The sequence below is a fragment of the Monodelphis domestica genome, chromosome 3, assembly GCF_027887165.1.
Source record: "Monodelphis domestica isolate mMonDom1 chromosome 3, mMonDom1.pri, whole genome shotgun sequence".
Taxonomy (NCBI): domain Eukaryota; kingdom Metazoa; phylum Chordata; class Mammalia; order Didelphimorphia; family Didelphidae; genus Monodelphis; species Monodelphis domestica.
This window is the reverse complement of record NC_077229.1, coordinates 506891809-506905867: the sequence shown is the minus strand read 5'-3', so window position 1 is coordinate 506905867 and position 14059 is coordinate 506891809. Positions and strand designations below refer to the sequence as shown.

The 14059-nt window shown below is 39.5% G+C and overlaps 1 protein-coding gene across 2 annotated transcripts in view; it reads right to left on the bottom strand.

Moving 5' to 3' along the window:
- ELOVL7 (ELOVL fatty acid elongase 7) overlaps window positions 1-14059 on the bottom strand; it is a 130319-nt gene that overhangs the window by 23800 nt on the left and 92460 nt on the right. The window contains exon 3 of one of the 2 annotated variants that reach the window (XM_007486367.2): window positions 11696-11886. The exons of the other annotated variant lie outside the window; for it this stretch is intronic. Within the exon in view, the coding sequence (XP_007486429.2) occupies window positions 11696-11886 (191 nt within the window). The remainder of the gene's footprint in view (window positions 1-11695; window positions 11887-14059) is intronic. 2 annotated transcript variants of the gene reach the window in all.

The window sequence follows — 14059 nt, the reverse complement described above, 5'->3', positions numbered from 1 at the left end:
TGGTTTTCCTTTTCAGTTTGGTCAAACCGGTTTTGTAGTTGCGTGAAATTCTTTTGCATTAATTCCCACTTTTCCTGCCAGAAGGCTTCCATCTTTTTGATCATTTTCGATTCAAATTCTTCAAAAGTTTGTGGAGAGTTTCCATTTCCTTTGGAAGGTTTCGACACATTTGCTTGTGTTTCCTCTTCTATCTCCTCTGTATTTTGTATTTTTGCTCCATAAAATGTGTCCAAAGTTGGCCCCTTCTTGTTTTTCTTGTTGTTTTGAGGCTTTTTTGCTTCTGTGCTGTTTGCCATCTGTATCTGAGTGAGGGGGGCTGGCTCTTCTGTTATCTGTCTGGTGTTCAGTGGCTTTAGCCCCAGGCAAATTGTCTGTCTTCCCCAGGAAGCCCGGAATTGCTGGCGTTTCGGTGTTACTACCCTCCTCAGTTCCCTCCCGATGCTTCTCTGTTGCCTTACTTCTATGCTCTGCACCTGGCTTGACACTCTCAGATGTATTTCAATGTCTTTGCTGGCCAGAGGAGCCTGCACTCTGAGGGGGAGGGCCTGTGGCTCCCCAGAGCTTCAAGGGCTGGTGATAGGATTAACCTCGGACTGAGTATGCTCTGAGGCAGGGACTTTCGGTGAGACTCAGATGGAAGGATCTGGTCAGGGGGCTACAGGCTCCCCCCCCTCTCTCTGTCTCCCTGCTGTCTGGGTGCCCCCACGACTGGGTCAGGTTGTTTTCAGGATGTGGCCTTCAGAATAGCCGGCTCCCGAGGCCCTTTTGCCAGCTCTGAGGATAACTGTTGTTTCAGATGACCCTGCACTCTGAGGGGGAGGGGCTGTGGCTTCCTGTAGTTCTGAGGGCTGGTGATAGGATTAACCTCAGACTGAGTATGCCCTGAGGCAGGGACTTTCGGTGAGACTCAGATGGAAGGATCTGGTCAGGAGGCTACAGGCTCCCCCTGTCTTTCTCTGTTTCCCTGCTGTCTGGGTGCCCCCGCGACTGGCTCAGGTCATTTTCAGGGCGCGGCCCTCAGAACAGCCGGCTCCTGAGGCCCCCCTGCCTGCCCAGAGGTTCCTGTTGCTGCCTTGGACTCAGCGCTCTGGGTTGGGGGGATGGGTCCTGGGACCTTCCCTTTGCCTACTCCTTAGATCCGGGTGATCTCGGGCTCCGACTCTTGGGGGGCCGTACCTTTTGATCCAGGTCCAGGAGGAGTGTTCCCGGGGTCTATTCTGTTGTTTGTTTTGAATTTCGGTGCCCTAGGAGCATTCAGTTTGAGATAGGTAGGGAAGGGTTTCTGGAGCTCCGAACTTTAGCTTTCTCTAAGCTGCCATCTTGACCGGAAGTCCAGGAATGGTTTTTAAAAGTACCACAAACTTCCTGTGAGAGGGGTCTTGTGTCTTCAACTTGACCCTGGAGGAACTCTGGCTGAGGACCTAGGACTGCTTCCTATTTTCTCTTTGAACGACCACATGGGTGAACAAAAAAGGCTGACTTCTTCTCTGATTGTCTGGAGGAACTAACCTCTGGAGAGGCCCCCTCTTGGGAGAGGCTTCAAGGCTAAACCTTTTGTCTAATTTACCTCTGGGGCCCTTTGCTTGGGCCTCTTAAGCTCTGCCTGGTTTGGATGGGGCTGGAGTAAATTTCTACTCTCTCTGGTTTTATTTTTCACTTTCTCCTTTTGTAAATAAATTACCATAAAAAATCATTTGGAATTGAGTAATGATTCCTGGCAACCATACTCAAATAATTTAGTCTAAAACTTTTTTTTTCCCCTTTACAATGCCTATGATCATACCTCCCCCATTCCTCAAAACAAACAAACAAACAAACAAAACCCTTACTTGATCTTTCTCCACTAATTATATTGCTATATTTCTCCTGCACTTTGTGGTTAAACTCCTTGAAAAGGCTATATATCTACAATGGGTGTCTCCACTTCATCTCTTCACCTTTTCAACCCTCTACAGTCTGGCTTCCAGTCTTATCATTCAACCCAAACTGCTCCCTATTATGAAGGATCTCTTAATTGTCAAATTTATTAATTTTTTTACTGATAGCCTTTGACACTAGTGATCACCCTTTTCCTCTTCCTACTTTCTTCGCTTTAGATTTCTATGACCCCTCTCTCTTTCTCAGTCTCCGTTGCTGGATTTAAATCCAGATCACATCATTAATATCAGGATAGACCTCTATCTTAGTCCTTCTCCCTTTCTCATATTTTATTTCATAACTAATCTCTATGTTAATTTTTCTCAAATCTGCCTATTTGGTCATAAATTTTCTACTTCTTTTCTTTTATCTACAACTATTAAACACCTCAAATTGGATTTCATGTAACCATTTAAATTCAATATATTCAAAACTGAACTCATTATCTTTTCACAAAAACTTTCTTTCCTATTACTAATTTTTTTAAAAACCCTATTAGTATCAATTCTAAGAAGAGTAGCAAAGAGCTAGGCAATTGGGGTTAAGTGACTTATCCCAGGTCACATGGCTAGGAAGTATCTGAGGCCAGATTTGAAACGAGATCCTCCTAATTCCTGGTACTCCCTCTGCTGTGCTACCTAGCTGCCTCCTACCCCCTATTATTTTAGTCATCCTCCTAGTCACCCAGATTCCATACCCACCACCCACATCCAATCCATTGCCTGCTGGTTATTTCCCTTACACAAGTCTTTTCCTACTCTAGTCTATCCACTTGGCCATGAAAGTGATCTTCTGTAATGATGGAATTACCCCCTACTCCCATGTAATAAATGCCATTGATTCCCTGTCACCTCTAGGATCATATATAAAATGCTCTGTTTGGTACTTCAAAACCTGACCTCTTCTTGCCTTTCCAGTGTTCCTATGTTTTACTCACCTCCTCTTGTTAACACTGGGGTAACTCTAGCTTCCTTATTATTCTTTGAACAAGATACTCCATCTCTAGGTCCCATGCATTTTCTCTGGCTATTTTCCATGCCTAGAATTCACACTCTCCCTATCTCTTCTTCCTAGCTTCCTTTAAGGCCAAACTAAAATACCAACTTTTACTAGACATTTTTCTCAACTCCTCTTAATTCTAGTGCCTTGATCATTTCCAGTTTATCCTTTATATAACTTGTTTGTATATAATTATTTCCACCATTCCTCCTCCACTAGATTGAATTACTCAAAAGTGTGGGCTGTTTTTTACCTTTCTTTGTCCCCCAAATGTTTAGCATAGTACCTAGCACTTGTAGGAGTTTAATAAATGTTAATTGACTGATCCCTAACCTTTCACCTTGGAATCAATACTGTGTCCAGGGTCAAATAGACAGGAAGTGTCGGAGACCACATTTGAACTCAGCACATTTTGGCTTTCAATCCACTGAGCCACCTCACTTTCTTATCTGTATTCCTAGCACCCACCATGGTATCCAGTACATGATATTCATTTAACAAATATCTTCTATTAATTCATATTTTAAGCAGCTCTGATTTTGATCAAGTGAGCACTTCTTCCATCAGTGCTTATTATAATAACTCCATACTTTACTAGATTGTTTTCGTAAGTTGCTACGGCCAAAAAGTACTGAGTCAATAACTATCTTATTCTACAGAAAATAACGTATTGAGTAGGAGAGAGAACATGAGATTTTCAACTTTTACATTCTAACTTGGATTCTTTCTTGACCCCTAATGTGTAAGTAGCTCTCTTAAGGAGATTTTGCATAGATACAGAATAGGAAGAGCACAATATCCTAAGCCAGGCTTGGTTCTTCAAGTAAAAGGTTTCTTTCTTTTTTCTCATTTCCTACTTGACCCTGGATCAATAATAGAGTATCTTTACTAAATTCTTGATAAGGTTATTTACCCTGCACACCCTATGACATTGTACTTTATGTAATAAATTCTCTGCTGAGCAATATAGCCAAGAGGACATCCTTTTTAGCTGTTAAAGGTATTAACCTTTTAACTGAGGAGGGGCCCTTAATTGCTTTTCATCATTTTCTTATCTCTAACTTTTAGTTAGAGATTAGTTAAGAATTAGTTAAGAATGTTACAGAATTATATGAGGTGTTTCACATATACATGAGTCTTTCAAAATTGCTATTTACCAAAGATCAGAAATAATTTACTTCATTCAAATCAAAAGGAATATCCATTTCATTCTGAGAAAACACTAGTGTGTGAGTAACTCGATCATTAACTAGCAGAATACAGAGGTAGCAGAGGTAGCTTGGCTAAATTTTTCCCCCATTTTAATTAGTTTATGTAGTCAATTTAGAACATTATTCCTTGGTTACAATAATCACATTATTTCCCTCCCTCCCCTCCATCCACTCTTCCCACAATCAATGCGCAATTTCATTGGGTTTCGCTTGTGTCCTTGATCAGAATCTATTTCCATGTTGTTGATGCTTTCACTAGGATGTTCATTTAGAGTTTACATCCCCAACCATATCCCTTCGACCCATGTATTCAAGCAGTTCTTTTTCTTCGGTGTTTTTACTCCCACTGAGTTTCCTCTGGATGTGGATAGTGGTTTTCTTCATAGGTTCCTCCAAGTTGTTCAGGGTCATTGCATTGCCACTAATGGAGAAGTCCATTATATTCAATAGTACCACAGTGTCAAACTGATCCAGCTCTTTCATGTCTACATGACAGGGGAAGTCCTATCTGGTGGAGAGATTTCCGATAGCTTCAACATCTCCAATGGCGTGAAACAAGGCTATGTCTTCGCTCCGGTGCTATTCAATCTATTCTTCTCCCAAGTATTATGACATGCTGTGATAGATCTAGACCTGGGCATCTACATCAAATACCGATTGGATGCTCACTATTCGACCTTTGCCGCCTGACTGCAAAAAGATCATCCTGGAAGCTCTCTTTGCAGATGACTGTACTCTCATGGCCCACCAAGAAAATCATCTTCAAAGCATTGTGGACAGGTTCTCCACCACAACAAAACTCTTTGGCCTGACGATCAGCCTCAGCAAAACAGAGGTGCTGTTCCAACCTGCACCAGGAAGGCCAACGAACCAGCCGTGCATTACAATCGATGGCATGCAGCTTTCTAACATCAACACTTTCAAGTACCTGGGCAGCACCATCGCCAACGACGGGTCTCTAGACCATGAGATCAATGCCAGGATCCAAAAGGCCAGCCAGGCACTCGGGCAGCTGTGCTCCAAAGTCCTCCAACACAGTGGTATAAGCACTGCGACGAAGCTCAAAGTGTACAATGCAGTGGTCCTCAGCTCGCTCCTGTACAGTTGTGAGACATGGACACTGTACCGGGAGCACATGGAACAGCTGGAGCAATTCCACCAATGCTCTCTCCGGTCAATCATGAGGATCCGATGGCAGGACCAAATCACCAACCAGGAAGTCCTCGACAGAGCCATCTCCACTAGCATCGAAGTCATGGTCCTCAAAACCCAGCTACGAAGGTTGAACTGTCAGCTGGACTCAGGAAACAAGGCCGACCAAAGAAAAGATTCAAGGATCAGCTAAAGTCCAACTTGAAGTGGGCTGGCATGACACCAAAGCAACTAGAACTTGCTGCCTCTGTCAGAAGCAGCTGGCGAACCCACATTAACCATGCCGCTACCACCTTTGAAGATGAGCGACGTCGACGTCTTGCCACTGAGCATGAACGCAGACACCAGGTCACAACTGCACCTCCCGTAAAAACTGCAGTCCCATGCCCCATGTGCCACAAACTGTGCACCTCAGTCTTTGTACTGCAAAGCCACATGAGGATACATCAATAGATGATAATGCACAAAGACAATTGTCATTCTCATTCACCGAGTGACTACCACTAGACCACAGTGTATCAGTCTCTGTGTACAGTGTTTTCCTGGTTCTGCTCCTTTCACTCTGCATCAATTCCTGGAGGTTGTTCCAGTTCACATGGAATTCCTCTACTTTATTATTCCTTTGAGCACAATAGTATTCCATCAGCAACATATACCACAATTGTTCAGCCATTCCCCAATTGATGGACATCCCCCATTTTCCAATTTTTTGCTGCCACAAAGAGTATAGCTATAAATATTTTTGTACAAGTCTTTTTCCTTAGTATCTCTTTGGAGTATAAACCTAGCAGTGGTATGAATCGGTCAAAGGCCAGGCATTCTTTAAAACCCTTTGAGCATAATTGCCAATTGCCCTCCAGAATGATTGGACCAATTCACAACTCCACCAGCAATGCATTAATGTCCCAACTCTGCCACACCCCCTACAGCATTCATTACTTTTCTTTGCTGTCATGTTAGCCAATCTGGTAGGTGTGAGGTGATACCTCAGATTTGTTTTGATTTGTATTTCTCTGATTATAAGAGATGTAGAGCGCTTTTTCATGTGCTCATTAATAGTTTTGATTTCTTTGGCTGAGAACTGCCTATTCATGTCCCTTGCCCATTTTTCAATTGGAGAATGGCTTGATTTTTTGTACAACTCGTTTAGCTCTTTATGAATTTGAGTAATTAGACCTTTGTCAGAGGTTTTTGTAATGAAAATTGTTTCCAAATTTGTTGCTTCCCTTCTAATTTTGGTTACATTGGTTTTGTTTGTACAAAACCTTTTTAATTTTATGTAATCAAAATTATTTATTTTATATTTTGTGATTTTTTTCTAGCTCTTGCTTGGTTTTAAAATCTTTCCTTTCCCAAAGATCTGACAAGTATACTATTCTGTATTCGCCTAATTTGCTTATAGTTTTCTTCTTTATATTCAGGTCATTCACCCATTCTGAGTTTATCTTGGTGTAGGATGTGAGATGTTGATCCAAACATAATCTCTCCCATACTGTCTTCCAATTTTCCCAGCAGTTTTTACCAAATAGTGGGTTTTGGTCCCAATAACTGGGATCTTTGGGTTTATCATAGACTATCTTGTGAGGTCATTTACCCCAAGTATATTACACTGATCCTGCTTTCTGTCTCTTAGCCAGTACCAAATTGATTTGATGACCACTGTTTTATAGTATAGTTTGAGATCTGGGACTGCATGTCCTTCTTCCTTTGCATTTTTTTCATGATTTCCCTGGATATCCTTGATCTTTTGTTCTTCCAAATGAACTTTGTTATGTTTTTTTCTAATTCAGTAAAAAACTTTTTTGGTAGTTCAATGGGTATGGCACTAAGTAAGTAAATTAATTTGGGTAGGATTGTCATTTTTATTATGTTAGCTTGTCCCACCCATTAGCAATCAATGTTTTTCCAATTGTTTAGATCTAGTTTTAATTGTGTGGAGTGTCTGATTTTCTATGGTGGCCATCCTCTTTACCTCATCTTTCATCTCCTTTGCCTCATCTTTCATCTTCTTTGCCTCATCTTTCATCTCCTTTGCCTCATTTTCAAGCTGGTTGATTTTGGCTTTCAAGACACTATTTTCTGTTTCCAGATGACTTATCTTAGTTTTTAAGTTCTTTTCCCAATTGTCTTCAGTCTCTCTTAATTGTGTTTTGAATTGCATTTTGAGTTCTTCCAAAACCTGTATCCAATTTGCTGGGATTTCTAATTTATCATTTGCTGATCCCCCCCTCTGTTCTGTTCCCTGTATAGAAGCTCTCTATTGTAATTTCTTCTTTTTCTGTTGTTTGCTCATATTCACCCCTCCTTTGCTCCCCATATTTGTCTGTGCTCTTGGTCCTCTCATATTTTGGTTTTGGGGGCTTTGGTCATTCTCCCCTCTTCAGGCTTTGACAAAAGATCTCTTGGTGCAGTCTGTGGGGGAGGGTTGTTGGGGTTTGAGCTTCCCTGTCCTCTGGAGGCTTGTGATTGTATTAAAGTCCAGCAGTCAGTGAGGAAGGGGTATGGAGCCTGGGTTTCCCTGAAGACTTTTGATGGGATTAAATTCAGCTGGGTTGGGCTGGGTGTGCTCTGAGGCCAAAACCGCCTGGAAGGCTAGAGCAAATATGGAGGATCTCCATAGCTCTGGTCAGGCTGCCAGCTCTATGTTCCCTCTCCAGATCCTTCCCTGCCATCTGTGTTCGACACTCTGAGCTTGGCACAGCCCTGCGCGCAAGGTATACCCTCCAGACCAGCACCTTTGCCCGCCCAGAGGTTCCCACCGCTGCTGGAGGCTCAGTGTTCTCGGTGGGCGGGGGAGGGGTCCTGGGACCTTCCTTCTGCCTTCCCCTTAAACCCGAGCGTTCTCGGATTCTGGCTTTGGGGAGAGGGGGCATACCTTTTGAATTGAGTCCAGCAGCAGGGTTCCTTGGCTCTGTCTTATTGTTAGGTTTGATTTTTAGTCCCCTTGGAGCATTCGGTTTGTGATCTGTAAGGAAGGGTATTCAGAAGTCTGAACTTTTGCTGAATTTTTGCCGCCATCTTGACTCCCCTTGGCTTGCTATTTTATAGCTTGGCTAAATGAAAGCCAAGAATGTTGCAAACTTTTTAGTGGACCCTATTGTATTTTAGTGGATCCTAACTGTTGTAAATTTGGTTCTGCACCACAACTTTAAACTTGGAGAACATACATATATGTATATAAGAAAATTGTCCCTGATACTCAGACATTCTAGCTGCTCACAGATACCATATAAAAAGCTCAAATTCTCACTGTCCCTCTCCTAACTCACCCCCACTCAGCTACATATATGGCCATCACTGATATTTCTTAGTCATCTGTCCACATTCCATAAAGAGAAGTGAAAATAGTTGGTACAAGCTCTCCAAGTGGAAGGAACAAGGTAAGTGGTCCAAATGCCTGGAGTCTAATCCCACCTTACTTTCTGGAAGAATCTCATGAATAATAATAATAATAACTAATATGCCAGTCACTGTGATAAAAATAAACACTTTACAATTACCATCTCATGCGCTCCTCACAACAACCCTGGATGGGAGGTGCTATCCTGTTTTGTTTTATTTTAACACTCCTGCCTTCAGTCTCAGATTTGATACAAAGTATTAGTTCCAAGGCAGAAGAGTAGTAAGGGGTAGGCAGTTGGGGTTAAGTGACTTGCCCAGGGTCACAAAGGTAGGAAGTAAATAAGGCAAGATTTGAACCCAGATCCTCCTGACTTCAGGCCTGGCACTCTATCCATTTTTCTACCTATAAATCCCTATTTAGCCTTTTAAAGTTTTCAAATATTGATATTCTTTATGTTTTAATATATAATTTAATCCACTTGTTCTCTTAAAGGCAGATCAATAACTTTTGAGAGGGGCAGATAGGAAACCCATTGGACAGAGTGCCAGGCCTGGAGTCCAAAGGACCTGGGTTCAAATTTGACTTCAGATATTTCCTAAATGTGTGACCATGGGCAAGTCACTTAACCCAAATTTTCTAGTTCTTACTGCTTTTCTATGTTAGGATCAATATAATATTTAGTATCAATTCAAAGAGAGGGTAAGAGGGTAAAAAACAAAACAAAACAAGAGAACCCTTTGAGATCTGATAACAAACAATCCAGGCTAGAGTTGAGCAGAAGAGTCCAAGTGGCCTTTAGCCAGTGTTACAGAATTTCTCCAGGTCATTCCTGACCCAAGTATGATACTAGACATGCCTTCTAATATGGGGGTGCTGGTTCCAGGCACAAACCAGAAGTGCAACATCAACTGTAAACAAAAATTACTAGAGTTCTAGTGTTTCATTCAATTAATAGACACTTAATAACATTAGAATAGAATATACCAGTGCCCTTCTCTGCCAGGAAGCACCAGGATGCTACCGTAATAATAATTATAGTAACCAGCATTTACATAGTAATTTAAGATTTTCAAAGCACTCTTCAAATATTATTTCATGTAGCAATATTGGGATGTGGTAACTGCAGGAGGCTCTAATACATCAAAAAGTATTTTGGGAACGACAATGATAATGTAAAGAAAAGAAAAAATGTAACTAAATGGAAAGATTGTTTTAAATGTTAAAATAAAAGAATTTCTACTTGATCATCAGTGAACAAAAAAAAAATCCATTTCCTGAATCCTAAAATCATTATCTTTCTGTGAAATCTTTTTAATATTTCATAAAAAATTAGTCCCCATATTTTAAAGTTAAAAATTCACATGCAATTGTTTACTTTAAAGCTATTCTAGAATCATACCAGATTGCTAAGTTAACAAACCTCACACTCTGGACTGGATGACATTTAAATTGTTCCAGATTATTTACTGCCTTTAAGAAAATTTATAGATTTACCCTTCTTAGGTGGCTCAACTCAATTACTAAAGTCCATAAATGTCTACATCTTTCCTCATAATCATAATTATTAAAGTGATGCTGTATGAAATATACTTGTTTTATCCTCTCTTAATAACAAAACCCATTAGAAAGATTAAAAATGAAGATGGCCTAGTAGAAGCCAGGAAAGCTCAATGAGAATCCATTCCAACTAATCTTAAAATAATGCTTCAAAATGAATACTGGAGTGACAGAATCAAGAAGGGATGAGAGTCAAGCAACTTTCCTACAGAAAAAAACTTAAGGTAGACAAAGCGTGATACCATAAATAAATTAGAGAAATATAAAATAGTTTACCTGGCGGAGCTATGGAAAAGGGAAGAATTTATGACCAAATAAGAGACAGAGAGCATTATAAGATATTAAAGGAATAATTTTATTATATTAAATTAAATGGCTTAAAAAGCGTTTGTACAAACAAAACCAATGTAACCAAGATTAGAAGGGAAACAACAAACTGAGGGGAAATTTATGACAAATTTCTATGATAAAAAAGTTCAATTTCTCAAATGTATAGAGGACTAAGTCAAATGTATAGGAATACAAGCCATTCCCCAGTTGACAAATGTTCAAAGGATATGAACTAGCAAGTTTTCAGATGAAGAAATCAAAGCTATCAATAATCATATAAAAATATTCTTAATCCCTCTTCATTAGAAAAATTAAAATTAAAACAACCCTAAGGTACCACCTCACATCTATCAGATCAGCCAATATGACAGTAAAGGAAAGTGGTAAACATTGAAGGGGACATGGCAAAATTGGGACACTAACGGAGGGCACTCTGGAACTATGCCGAAAGGACTACAAAACTGTGCATATCCTTTGATCCTGTAATACTACTACTAAGTCTGTACAACAAAGAGAGAATAAAAAAAGAGGAAAGGACCCACTTGTACAAAAATATTTATAGCAGCTCTTTTTGTGGTGGTGAAAAACTGGAAATTAAAGGGATGTCCATCAATTGGGGAATGGCTGAACAATCTGTGGTATATGTTGGTGATGGAATACTATTGTGCTATAAGAAATGATAAGCAGGTTGATCTCAGAAAAAACTGGTAAGATTGAAATGCATAGATGTAGAGCAAAATAAAAAGAACCCGGAGAACATGGTACGCAGTAATAGTGATATTGTGGAATGATCAACTGTGAAAGACTTAGCTATTCTCAGCAATATAATGATCCAGGACAATTCTGAGGGATTTATAAGATATCTACTCACCTCCAGAGAAAGAACTGTTAAAGTCATATGCAAAGCAGACCATCTTCCACATTCATTTATTTATGATTTTATTTTGGGATTTGGATTTTATATGAGTATTCTCTTACAACAGTGACCAATATGGAAGTATGTTTTTCATGATAACACACGTATAATCCAGATCAAATTATTTGCCATCTCTGGGGTGTGGGGGGAGGAAAGGAGACAATTTGGATCATATAATTTTAGAGAACATATGTGGAAAATTGTCCTTGCATATAATTGGGAAAATAAAATATCTTTGAATATAAAAAAAGAAAGGCTAAAAATACTTACCTCATAAAACATATATAGAGAAAAGAGCACTATTAAAAAATTATATGTAACCATCAATTTCTTAAGGTCAAAGGGCTTGCGATTTTCCATGAGCTTTGGTCCCAGAGATGTGACAAAGTAGACATAGACCCCAAGGATAAGGGTCTGTGGTAGAGGAGAAGACATGAGTGGCCAATCTCCCACCCTGGGATCTAGGAGAAAAATAAGTGACAATGAATATTCACTCTGTCAAGGGCCAGCTAATGGAGAATGTAACATTTTCAAGTGGTTAGAATGGGGTGTCTAAATTGGAAAATATAACATCATGGATAACTAGTAACAATATTCCATAGTCTTACAAAAAGGACAAAGTGTGAGAAAGACAGCAAGTGCAGTGGATTGGATAACAAGGATTGAAGTAAAAGAAAAGAGTCCACCTCTCACCGTTAACACTTAATAACTGTGTGTCCATGGGAAAGTTATTAAATATCTTTCATTTCACCAAGATGATTAATTTTACATGTTTTGTGATAAGAGAAGGAAATTCTCACATAGATAACATCACAGGACCCTGACCTATTGACATCTAGCACACAATAAATGCAAAATGAAAACTCTACTTCCACCTTCTATATGAGGTTTGAAAATATGATTGTTATTCCAGATTTGATTAAGTCTTGACACTTTTAGAGCCAAAGCATTCCTCACTGTGTCACTGCTGGAGTTGAAAGGCACCTTCTAATTCAATCCCTTCTACAGCCCTAACTTTCAAGGTGATAATTCAGCTTCTGACTCAAATCTCGCTAATAATGAGCGTAACACCCACATCTTTATGCCTAGAAGGGGACTTTGGATGTCATTTAGTCTAATACTCTCACTTTACAGATGAGAAATCTGAGCCCATAAAGGTTACATGGCTTGTCTATAGTCCTATAGAAAGTAAACAAAAGAATTAAGAATCAAACAAGGTGGTCTAACCACACCAGTCTCACACACACAGTAAGGCTACTGTCCCAGAAAGATTGTGACTTGTCTAGGGAAGACCCCACACTATGAAATTTAGCTCTGCTACCCTTAAATCAAACACAAATAAATTTTAAGCACTGGGCCTGGAGTCAGGAAGATTCATCTTCATGAGTTCAAATCTAGGCTCAGACATGGACTAGCTATGTGGCCCAGGGTAAATCACTTAATTCTGTTTGCCTCAGTTTCCTCATTTGTAAAATGAGTTGAAAAAAGAAATAGCAGACTGGTTCAGAATCTTTGCCAGGAAAACCCCGAAAAGGTTCATGAAGAGTCACACATGACTGAAAATGGCTGAAGGACAATAACAAATTTTCAGCTGGAAAATGGTTTTGTCAAGGTAGAAAATGATTTTTTAAAATAACTAATAGATTTTTCTTCAAAACTACAACAAAGGGAGCCTGTTCTTTGTTAGAAAGTTCTATGAGATAAAAAAAAAATATGGGAATGGATTTGTTTGTACAAATAAGTATAGATGCACTTTTTTGTGGTGGCAAATAATTGGAAAATGAGGGGTTGTCCGTTGGTTGGGGAATGGCTAAACAAATTGTGGTATATTAAGGTGATGGAATACTATTGTGCTATAAAGAAGGTGAATTGCTTAATTTCTATAAGAACTAAAAGGATCTACAAGAGCTGATGCAGAGTGAAATGAGCAAAACATAGAGAATATTATACATACAGTAACTGAAACATTATGGGATGATGAAATGTAATAGACTTTGCTACTAATAGCAATGCATTGATCCAGGACAATACTGAGACTTAGGAGAAAGAATGCTATCCACAGCTAGAGAAAGAACTGTTGGAGTAGAAATGCAGAAGAAAACATATGATTTATCACTTGTTTATATGGGTATACAATTTGGGGTTTTGGTTTTAAAAGATTATCTGATCACAAAAATGAATAATGTGACACTTCTCAGAATAATATGGAAATAGATTTTGAGTAATAATACATGTATTTTTTAAGATGGGGCTGAGATTTCCATAATTTTAGAGCTATAATTTCATCAGCATGGAGACTTCCTGGGGCAAGACACAATTCTGGGCCCAAGTTTCCTCATCTGTAAAATAAAGGTAGTTGGACTAAATGACCTCTTACGTCCTTTTTATTCTATGATCTTATTCTTAGCAGGGCAATCCCCTCAAACAACGAAAATCCATGATTTATAATCTTTGAGAATTGCATAGAGTAACCAAGAAGACAAGTGGTTTGCCTATCATTATAAAGCTAGTAAATGTCAGTAACTTCCCACCCCCCTGCCCTTTTAAAATGATGTTTAGAAATCTCATCCGCTGGGAAAAACTCTCAGTATTTTTCTATGCCATTTCTGAATCAAAAAAAGTATTTTGTTTTAA